The sequence below is a fragment of the Hydractinia symbiolongicarpus genome, chromosome 5 (genome assembly GCF_029227915.1).
Source record: "Hydractinia symbiolongicarpus strain clone_291-10 chromosome 5, HSymV2.1, whole genome shotgun sequence".
In the NCBI taxonomy this organism is placed as follows: domain Eukaryota; kingdom Metazoa; phylum Cnidaria; class Hydrozoa; order Anthoathecata; family Hydractiniidae; genus Hydractinia; species Hydractinia symbiolongicarpus.
Genome location: NC_079879.1, coordinates 22,815,180 through 22,827,041, shown reverse-complemented (window position 1 = coordinate 22,827,041; position 11,862 = coordinate 22,815,180). Strand labels below are relative to the sequence as shown.

At 32.3% G+C, this 11,862-nt stretch overlaps 2 protein-coding genes across 3 annotated transcripts in view; one reads left to right on the top strand and one right to left on the bottom strand.

Annotated features, from left to right (window-relative positions):
• Positions 1-867: 867 nt before the first annotated feature.
• Positions 868-3,197, bottom strand: LOC130645437 (uncharacterized). The gene is made up of 2 exons (XM_057451426.1): positions 2,489-3,197; positions 868-2,210 (listed from the first exon to the last, which is right to left on the bottom strand). Exons 1-2 carry the CDS (start codon positions 2,662-2,664, stop codon positions 1,799-1,801), a joined length of 588 nt encoding a protein of 195 aa, XP_057307409.1. The 5' UTR covers positions 2,665-3,197; the 3' UTR covers positions 868-1,798.
• A 1,015-nt stretch (positions 3,198-4,212) lies between these two features.
• Positions 4,213-11,862, top strand: part of LOC130645436 (regulator of G-protein signaling 12-like) — a 32,606-nt gene continuing 24,956 nt past the window's right edge. For both annotated transcript variants that reach the window (XM_057451425.1, XM_057451424.1), the window contains exons 1-2: positions 4,213-5,480; positions 7,762-8,016. In XM_057451425.1, the coding sequence (XP_057307408.1) occupies positions 4,225-5,480; positions 7,762-8,016 (1,511 nt within the window). In that variant the 5' untranslated portion in view covers positions 4,213-4,224. The remainder of the gene's footprint in view (positions 5,481-7,761; positions 8,017-11,862) is intronic.

Sequence of the window (11,862 nt, the reverse complement as noted above, 5' to 3'; positions counted from 1 at the left end):
ATTTTGTTCTTATTCTTTGGTAAAATCTGAGGCTCCTTCTGCTTATGAAAGCATGCGCAATTTCAGGTTTGGACAAAATTTTTAGGTGAAGAAAATTAAATACATTTCAAAAACCCGATTTCAGTAAAATCGCTAGAATTTTGACTTACCTAGAACCCTGTTTTCAATAGTAAAATGACAGTTTTTAGAACAGATGGCAAGAATAAGTTACGCATTTTTTTTAAAAAAAAATATCCAATCGCATTAAGAATTTTTTGTGCAATCAGTAAGGTGACGTGCCATTTGGTTCACGTTTTGCATTAGAAATCAAAGCGCTAAAAAAATGTTCCGTCCTAGGCCTCTCATTTCCCAAAAGGACAATTTTTTTAGGCAAATATAACAAATGAATTAGTGGCCATAGGTACAAGTGAAGAGCAATACAAGTAACTTCCAGTTTTTGGTGTCGTTAAGCTCTCACTACCGTCTGTTTTTCGACAATTTTATTTAGTAAATACTTTGAAAAGACCGACAATTTCTTTCTTAACCTGTAAAAAGACACGTGTCCACGCTAGCAATTCTACCCAGGTTTTTTTTTTATAACAGTCTTAACACCACTTAAAAACAGTAAATAAACATGACGCGTCTGACCACAACTCATTGAACAGTCTTTGCCCGAAGGACACTTCCCCTACGCCCTATTCCCCTCCCCCTTAACACATGGCTTTTAGCATTAATTACGGAACAATCGATTGTTGGGCTAACATATCGACCTTTATCTATGGAGTCATGTACTGGACAAAAGTCACGCTATAGAGTGTCGTGTTGCGTAGTAGAGTGTCGAGGTTCAATATAGATCCCAAGGTCGCGAGGCGTAGTATAGGTGGACGCGAGGCGTAATAGTGAGACGCGTATGTAATAATAGAGAGACGCGAGGCGTAATAGAAGGACGCGAGGCGTAATAGAGAGACGCAAGGCGTAATAGAGAGACGCGAGGCGTAATAGAAGGACGCGAGGCGTAATAGAGAGACGCGAGGCGTAATAGAGAGACGCGAGGCGTAATAGAAGGACGCGAGGCGTAATAGAAATACGTGTAAAGTCGGAGCGTAATAAGATGTGTGATGGGAGGATCCGTGTCAGAGAAAGAACTACGCTTACATACATCTTCACTTTTTTCTTGTCATGAATACTTTAAAAGGAAAAAATGAAAAAAAAAGATTCCATACTTGGTGTACAAGGGCTACTAGTTCATCATAACCTCTCGTGTATATTATATGCCTATTAGAGGGGAGTTATGATAAGCAGAATAACAACCTCGATCAGGGCATAATACAACTTTTCGACGTTGGGACGGGGAAACAAAAAAGAGCGCGCTCTATAATTAGGCACGGGAAGAACTTATTAAATGACTACTGCTGTGGCTATTTTTTCGCGTGGTTAGAAGAACTGAAGGAGCTTTATTTTACCTAAGCATAATATCTAGTACGTATATAGTGAACAAAATGTTTGAATTTCTTCTTTGTAATGTATCTAATGTAACTAATGTCAAGTTAAGCAATTCAATCAAAAGTTCTGTGAGTGAACTAATAGTGGTGTTCATAACAATGTACTTTCTACGACCTGAACAGTTCGAAGAAACACTTCGATACCGAAGTTATCGCAATTTGCCATTGGATCGTTAGATCTACAAAATTCCAGGTATAAGTCATTACTTTGAAATGGATGATTTATCTCGGGAACCACAATAGCATCGTCACGGGTTTCGATATAATGACTCGGTACACTCCAATCTATACCATATGAATCGCAGTCATCGACAATATCATCTTCTGACGGTCTTTTTTAGACGGTCTAAATTTTTTAAATAGCTGATAGAATAACCATCTTTTCTTGGTGGTATCAACACCAATGGTCGGTTTATTCCACCACTCTCAGCCCTCAGAAGTTCAATGCCACCACTCTGTGATGATAATTTTGGATAAGCTTTTGTTAACTCTTCCAGAAGCATAGCATGTGTTCCAGTTTTGGAAGGAAAAACAACTTTTTCAATTCCGAGACCAACTTGGTTTAGCTCCATTAATTCACGTGTATTAGGTGAAACTGATGTATCTTTGTAGCTCAGTGCACAGAATTTATGGGTCCATGTGTCCTTAATGAAGTTATTAGAGAGACGTGGTTTCTTTGCTTGTGGGCGATATCGGCTACCACCAGCATTCAACGCTGGAAATTGCTTACTGAAACAGAACAAGAATTAAAATAAAAATCTGTCTCAAACATAATAATCTTTCTACTCAGTGTATACAGAAAAAAATTAAAGTTGAACAAAATCAAAAAAATGAAAAATGTTATAAAAAGGTACAAAGGCACGAAAAAATTCAATAGTCACAATCAGCATAATGCCTGTGAGCAGTACTCCTGGAGAGATGATTATTGAAACTTATCGAAAAGATACAAAGGAGGCAATGATCATGCTGGGAGCAGAAATTCACAACTCTTAAAAATATCAACCTACTTGAAATCTTGTAGAATTCTCTGATGTTGTGGACTTGGATGTAAGTTTGGACTTGGATGTGAGTTTGGACTCTGGAAGATGTTCTGATTTGGATTATTTTGAGTACTTGTTGTTGATGATGACAGACCATCCAATGCATTATTCAGTCTGTCTATAGCGTCTTTCACTTTCTGCATGCTGAATCAATTTTTAATTCCTAAAACATCACATACAATTTAGCTTGAAAGTTTTGAAAATTACAACCATGCCGATAAATATTCACGATAGTAAGACAAAAATTTAAAAATGTCTTAAGAATATCCTTAAAGGAAAATCGAATAAGAACATTGTACATATTTGCTGCATTATTTAAAATTCTTGAAAATGGGTGCAGTGTCACTTGAAGAAAACCAAAACTTGAGAAATTTGCCATCATTACAATACACCTGTTGACAGTGTTGTTGTACACATGCATATGCACCGCACAGTTCCATTTAACTACCAGTCGTAGTCCTACGTTCTGTTTTATAAGCTGCCCTGTTTACCTATCAAAACATTGTAATCACATGGTGATACAAAACACAATATTAATACAAAAACAGCACATTGCTTATAACAGAATAGCATGCAAGCAGTGTAATAACATTTTTCGGCTTATCGGCACCCTCCTCGTTGCAGGGGGAGGGGGGTTGATTGGTGGTGTATAGGAAGGAAGGAAAAAAGGAAGTAAAAGTTGCTAGGGCAAATAATATAATCCATTATTTATAGCAATAGTATAGCTAGCCCATTACAAATTTTAATGAGAAAATATATATGAGGAGGGGGGGGGGGTGCCAGCTATACCTGTGTTGACAAATGTCGTCGTTGCCCTACATTGCTTCCCTTCACTACTACACATACTTATGAATTAGCAACTTCTCACAATTTATCAGAATATAACTATAATACAGCAGAAATTAAAAAAACAGGAGAGAAAAAATCAGAGAGAACGGTCAGCCCAGCTGCTACAAAAACTTACTTTTTCTTTCGTGTTTTGTCTTGATTAATTTGCCAGTCAATTGAAAAAATTCGAAATTTATTCACGGGTAACCAAGGCAAATGGCGCGAAAGTACGCGTCCCCTCTTCCTACACGCCGCGTCGCCCTTGTTTGCGCGTCTTTCCATCACGCAACGCGTCCTTCTGTTACGCATCGCGTCCTTCTATTACGCCTCGCATCTCTCTATTATTACATACGCGTCTCACTATTACGCCTCGCGACTCTCTATTTCGCCTCGCGTCCACCTATACTACGCCTCGCGACCTTGGGATCTATATTGCACCTCGACACTCTACTACGCAACACGACACTCTATAGCGTGACTTTTGTCCAGTACATGACTCCATATTTATCGTTCTGCGAAGTACTCAGTTGTTGTATTTGTTTTGGCTCCAATGTCTGTGAACTTTTTGTTTTGACTCGTCAAAACTTGCATACCGTAGCTATGCATTTTCTTGTTTGGAAATTGGAGTCGTGCTGTTTATGTTTGCAGAAGCAACTTATTTAAAAACAATGTACATTAAAAACAAACATTTTTTTGTTAAATGTTAGATAAAGCAAAAACTGACAGTGAAATGATAGCAGTAATATATTTTCTAGGGCATAGTCGTATTTATTTTGTAGTCTGAGGGTATAAATAAGATTTTTTGTTAACAAATTTTGATATTGGATTAGGTACTTGCTAAGTAAATGTAGCTAAGGCCTGTTAAATTGGTAATTATGAATTCTGTTGTACGAAAAATGACAATTCAGCGAGGACAGCATGGGCTTGGATTTATTTTGTCAAGCCAAGGTCCATGTATTGTGAGCTCAGTAAACCAAAATGGTCCAGCTGATAAAGCAGGCTTAAAGACTGGAGATGAAATACTGGAAGTAAATTCAGTTGATGTTTCAGATTTAAAACACGAGGAAGTCATACAAACTATTTTGCATTATAAATCACAATATTTTGAATTTAAAGTCAAGACTTTTTTCAATGAAATCGATGAGTTGAATTCCAGCAACGCGTCACGCAAAAACAGCCTTTTTGATAACATTAGTCGTGTTGTAAAAGGTGTTCGTCGTACAAGCCTTATGTTTGGTAGTCCTCCTGCTGCGAAGAAATTTAATAAATCAGATGAAGAAATTGATGTTTTTCAAAACTTATTTAATATTACAAGTGAGACTAAGCCTGTTCAAAAACCAAGACAAATTGATAATTTATCTCATAGAAGAGTTATCAGGGGCAGTGATTATGATTTACAGGAAAGAACAAATGAATGCGAGTCCATACATACAAGTGAAGAATCTTTAAATAGAAGCTCCATGACTTTAATGGATAATAGTTCAACTCAAGCACTTAATCTCTCAAATTTATTTGGAATAAAAGACTTAGAAAATTCATTAGGTGAAACTGTTTTATGTTCAAATTTAACTCCGGTAAAATCAGAAGGCTCTAGCTTTAACTCAGTGTACAATGCAATTGTTTATTACCAATGTACTGTTGAAATGCCCAAAGTTACTAATTTGCCAACTGCTAGTTTAAATACACTGAATAGTTGTGTTTATAAGATACAAAGGAGTTCAAAGTCAACACGTAGCCTTATATTGTTATCGATATCAGCATCTGGTGTAAAACTTTCTAACCCAATGGGTAAAGAAATTGTAACATACCCCTTAAGGACTTTAGTTTTTAGTGGAATATGTTCGGAGGATCGTCAATATTTTGGATTAGTGACGCGTAAAGTGCTTTCTGATCAGTCTCCGGCTTTGTCATCTTCAAATTCACAACATTCATTAAAAGCTAAAAATGTTATACTGAGCTCATGCCATGTATTTATGATTGACCTTAACTTGGTTAAGCATAAAGCTCACATTGAGACAGCTGCACTGTTTCACATATCCTGTACATCTGAACCAAATGTTGAAGGATGCATAGAGTTCCCTTCTTCTGGATCATTTATTTTACAGAAACTTAATCTGTTTTATGAGAATAGGTATGTATTGTTTAGTTTATGTTTAAATGCCGATGCAGGATTAGCAAGCTAATAGAACGATAGTTTGCAGTAATACACTTTTTCACAACCAAAAAATTTGGCTTTATTCTTCAAGGTGTTCTTATTTTTAATTTGTATATACATGTTTTATGCCTGAAATTGTTCGTATTATATTTTACTGTAAGACATTACAAATCTTTGCAACCCATTGAACTTTTGCAAAATAACGGCAATTAATTTTGTTGAAATGTAATCGTGAAAGATATTTCCTGTTTAAATATTGTATTTGTTTTGTTTTTTTTAAGAAAAAGGGAAATTTTATTAATTTTTTAGCTTTAGTCATTTTGTAATTTTGTTCTCATTTTCAGCCTTATTTAATCTGTGATTTTTAGCATGGCTTAATCCTATTAACACTGGGCTTTGTCTGGTCTAGTGTAGCACCAAAATTTTGAAGTCATAACATAATGGCCTTAAAGTATATAAAGAAACTGATTTCATACAAAAAATTAAATTTTAGTGATGTCACTGACACTATAAAGGCAAAAAGATCAGAGATCAGTTTTTCCAGGTTTAGTCATGTTCATGTCATTAAACTTCGCACATGTGTAGAATATGGTGTAAGGAAAACAATATGATGCGTAAACAATATGAAAGTAAAAAAATAAGTTCAAGTTTGTAAACACCACTTTTTTGAAAACTAAATGAAACGTGAAAACAACTATTTTTGATTTATTTTGTTTTTTAATAGGATTTTAGCCTGTTGAAACTTCTTGTAAGCAAATACAAAGCTAGCTTCTAAAAATTTCAGATCACAAAAAAAATAACAAACAGCTGTTTGTAGCTTGGTGAAACTGGTGAAACCAACTGAACATAAAATAATAATTCAAAATGAATTATTTGTGAAAATAATAGGTTTTGTATACCTTTTATACCGGTCAATGGGATAGTTCTCTGTTATCAACACTCAAAAACTAATAATTTACGAGCTGCTGCACTAGACTGGTATCCTTCCATGCTTCACTAGTCTCAATAGTAGAAATAGCGACAAAAAAAGAAGCCCATTTTAATGTTATACCGCCTGAAGACATAAAACAATAAGAAAGCAAGTATATAAATTCATAAAAAATATATTTATATCAAAGCTTTAAAAGTGTTTTAATTTTAATAATCAATTCCACAAAATTTTTGACTTTCCTTTTCAAACGTTCAGAGATTTAACAGCCATTAAAAAATTGAAAACTAAAACTGGAATTAGAAAACATTGTTTTTAAGTTGTTGCGTAATAAGATGCAGGCAATAAGTTTAAGCAATAAGTAGTCATTTTATTGACAGTAATTGAAAGAAAGAAATATAGTTTTGTGAATTATTAAAATAATTGAAATATGAATTTCTTAAATAAAAGCCTGATAGTTGCTTTTGTGAAAAATGTACTGATACTGAAACATGTAACATACACATGTTTATAAAATCACAGACAGATGCTTGCTTTCTATGAATTGTGATCTAAAATAATAGTGCAAGTTGTTCCAAGAAAATTAGTCATGTATTTTACAAGTAAGGAAGTTATTCTTTAATAGACAATTCCTTGTTCTGCACTAATTGCCAATCACCTATTAAGTAGTGAATTATTAAAGATGAAAACTCTTTTATAATTAGCACACTGGTTAATTCAGTCATAAAAGAGAAGGAAAATTTGTTACCTGTTTTTCGATTAAAATTCGTAAAACAAAATTGTAATAATTTCAGATGTTGTGATAGAAAAAAATCTTGAAATATTAAAAAATCTCAGTGTGGAAAGAAATAAAATATAATTTTATAGGTGGAAGCTCAGTGTGGAAAGAAATAAAATATAATTTTATAGGTCAGGAAGGACAAATTTTTTATATAGTTTTTAAGCAACTTAGTATAGATCATCCATGATATAAAAACATTTATGGAACCAGAAAATAATATTTTAATATAAGGAACTAAGTTGATGAAGAAGAAAGAATTTTCATAACTATTGGTTCTAATTCTTAAAGTCTTCTTTGCCATATGTGTTAAACAAAACTGAGGTATGGCAATTTATAACACGCATCCCTTCAAATAGAAGCTTGTTTTGTCAGATATACTTATAAATAATAGAAATATCTTTACAACAACAGTAAAAAATTTACTATAAAAAGAGAGCTGCAAAGGAGCAGCTCACAGTGTGTGGTAGCTGAAAAAACACTTTTTAAAGTTGCTGTTTACTCGCAACCTGGACCAAAATACATATACAATGTTTTGACATTATTTTCAGGCAAAGAGACTCAAGAAACTCTTCTGTATCATCACTTGGCTTATTCACTACTTCTTCGACTCCAGACAAAACAATAATATCTAATACTCTGGAACGACTAAGGGGCAATTCTTTTAACCAAACACCAAAAGACACAAAGAAATTGATGATTAACCCACCATCATCTTTAGCTGGTCTAAATGATGATGAAAAGGAGGAAATCATTAGAGAAGTCACTACACAACTTGTTGACGTTGATGAGAACAGTATTTCCAGGTAAAGAATTAATTAAAACAACTGTAGGAACAGAAATTTTTACAATCACGGATTTTCATAAATTGGCGATGGGAATTATTTTGTACTTTATTTTACATGTGAAAAAAATACACATCCAAATTTATTTATTATATATTCTTTGTTAAAATAAATAAATAGCGAATATAAAAGCAACATGGTGAACATTTTGTGAATAGATCATTAGGATTACAGTGAACTGAGTTGCTAGTTTTAATTATCTGTTAGAACATATTTTCTGCTTCGACCAAAATTAATTGTCAGCAGTATGTTCAAAACAAACTGCTATGTTTAAAATTTGTGTATGTTTAAAGTAATCTTTATATATATATATAAATTCTGTATTTAATTTCTTTTAATAATGGTTGTTAATGGTTGGTAAAGCCCCACATTTTACCAAATGTAGTGCTTTTCCGTAATTGAAGAAAGTTCCACAACAGGAACTGTTTATGGTATATTTGTTAGTTGAGGTCCTGGAAAAATATTCAATATTGTTGAATTCATTTTTGTCATTAATTTTTAGGATAAAGCAATTATAAATATGTGTTTAATTTACACACCCAAATTAGAGAAATTACATGTTTGAGTTGTACCATGAACAAATTTTCAACATATTGGCCTCAATATCACACATCCAACCAGTATCAGTGGCAGATGCCAAGATAAAGGCATTAACACAAAGAAACTTGGGGGCAAGCAATTGAGCATGATTGTGGCAAACTATCAAATCATAATTTTATGTTTATTTTTGAATTATTTTTTAGTGATCAATTAATCTCAATTATTTACAGAATTAATTTTTCCAGCATAATAAATGTCACATTTATAATCTCTTGATTTCCATTCCAAATCTGGCACAACAGAAAGATTTGCAATGTTTACCTTTATTTGCAACCTGTTTTTTGAAAAAAAACCCAACAAAATGATTAAGAAAACACCCAATGACATCTGCAGGTACCAGTGCAAATGTTTCAGGGGGATTATTTCTTAACAGATCATAACAAAATAGAAACTTATGACTGAGGGATACATATACATGGCTTCATAGGAGTTAATTTAATATTTACGCACAGTTGCAATTTTTAGGGTCAGGGTGTTTGCTTGAAATTTTTTTGTTAGTTGACCCTACTACTATCTTAAATTCATGATGTTCCTAATTGAATAATTGTCACAATTAGAAAAGCACCAGCAGAAAACATAAATATTAATTTATTCAGATAAGAAGATTGTCAGTCAATCAGGTTAAAACTATTTTTTTCATGGAATGGAAATACAGCTTCAAAGTTTTTTTTAGTACAAGATTGAAATTATTTAGAACTCCTTACATTAATATTCTTCCTTCAGAATATTCAGCTCTCCTGCTGTGTTAAATTTATCTTATTCGTTGAAAAATTGACATACTTTTATTGTATTGTTTGTCAGAGATCATCTGATAGTCACTCCTGTTAAGTTAAAAATGCCATAAAACCCGGGATATATAATATTTGCCAGAATTTAATGGCCCACTTGAAAAAAGAAGAACCTGGACATACCTGGTATTTCTTCTTTTAAAAAGCGGCCACATTTACCATATATAAACATTTTTAACTCATGATTCTTTTCTATTTTAAATACCACTATTTTGCCTAGCTCCTTTAGTATTAAAACCTCATTTTAAACTTTTAAAAAGGAAATACTTAATCAAAATTACTCTCTCTAAAGTGAAAGTTAGTTGTGGGAGGGAAAAATGACTGGAAAATGTGCTTGTTGGAGAGAAGCCTTAAATTGAGCATATGCAAATGAGCATCTGCAAATGATGTATCAGTATTGTAATGAAGTTTTGTATACATAAGAAAGATGTTGAGGTCAACATTTTTCCTTCCATTAGTGAGTGAAGTATTGTTTGGTGGTTTTGAAATGTTTTGCATCATTTCTTGTATGTCTTTTTTTACGAATGCATGCTAATAGCTATAAAAAAATTGAACAATTGAGAATATGTTTTTCATTTACCATAAATTAGTTCCGTAGACATGCTCCTGTCTAGTATTTTTTAGAATACTTTATTTCTGAATGCAACAGGCTGTAATAACTGAATTAAACTGCTCATGAAGATAAACATGTCTTTTATTTTCTTATCAGGTTAATGTACTCATACTCTATGTGTTGTTTATGGTGTACGATAAACTAATCTGATTCTAAATCTATTTTACATCAGATAGCATGGAATTTATATCTTGTTGCTTCTGTTGTACTTAATCATTATAATGTTTTTTTTTCTCAGCGTAAACTATTAGTTTTTGATATTTGTACAATTCATATCACCCTCTATGAAAACAAACCTAAGAAAACCACAATTATAGTTTTGTTTAGCTCAACAAGTGCTACAACCACATGGCATTTTGTGACGATTTTAATTCAAGAAAAGTTGTTTTTAGAAGAGATAAAAAACATACTATATAAATGAATGTGATTTAATTCTCAAACATACTGAGCATGGAAAAAATGACTAATTTTTTTTCTTATACAAAAATTATGGTCGAATTTTTCTCAGTGGCTTTTTGTAAGAATACTTGAATGTATAATTAATAAAGGAATTTCTGATCCAGCATGGATTCTCTTTTCTTAAATGAAATATTTTTTGAGAGATCAAGGAGAAGGCAAAGTTTTGGTGTTGCAAGGTAAGACCAATAACAGATTCAGTGATAAGCACATTTATAATTTTCTTTTAAAATTCTTACTAACATTAGTTTGAAACACTAATATTTGAGTTGTTTTAATATATTTGTGGTGTTTTAAGGCTGATTTCCACTAGGCTTAATATTCGTGTGGAACAGAACGTACTGTGGCAACACGAGAAATTTAATTTTAATTTTAAATTGGTGTAAATTTTGCTGGCCTATCAAATTTACCAATGTTTTATTTGTTGTGCACTAACATTATTTGAAACAGAAATTTAATTCATTCTATCGGCTTAATATATTACGGCTCTATATAAACTACTATTTCTACTATATAAACTACTACTAAACTACTATTTATTTTGTAGGCTAAGAGATTTTTGGTTCTGAGATAGAAATTCCTGACCAATAGAGTCAAAACTGTGGGTAAATTTATTAAAAAGAGATTTCATCATGTCAAATTTTTTAACGGAATTCGAACAGTTTTCATTTTAGATCAATTTTGGCCTACAATGGTTATGCTGTAAAAAAAAAAAATAATAATAATTCAATCCCCATAATATTCAGCGTACATTTTTTGTACATTGTACCAACTTTCATCTAAAATGTCTGTTACATGTAGCAAAATTACCAGCAGCAATCTTGCAAGAAAAGGCGTAAATTTGCGCTCACTTTAAATATTTTTGCCATTATATATTTTCCATAACAGTCTTTTATTAATTCACCCTTTTATATGTTTTCATTTATCATTGGACTTTTGCAAAACTAATTTCATATAATATATAAATGTAATAACCAGACCTTAATATTTTGCTAAGGTTTTTCCTATCTATATGAATGAATACTATACAGAATAATAAATAACTTAAAATAACATGATATAAGGAAAAACAGGATAATAAGCAAAAATCACATTCTCTGCGAGAATAATAGAAACAAGAACAGAGGTTGCTAGTACATGCTTATATACATTCAATATTCCTAGATTCTGAGCAGTATTTGATGATCAGTTGACAAGAAAATAACAGAATAATACGAAATAACAATTGAAAAAAAAGTAATGATCTGTTAAAGTCTTGTAACCATTTCTATGGTTTAGCTGTGCAGTTGTGGCGTGATAAGATAGTAAAATTTTCCAATTCTATGCAAACAATTTTAGAAATCCAGTCTG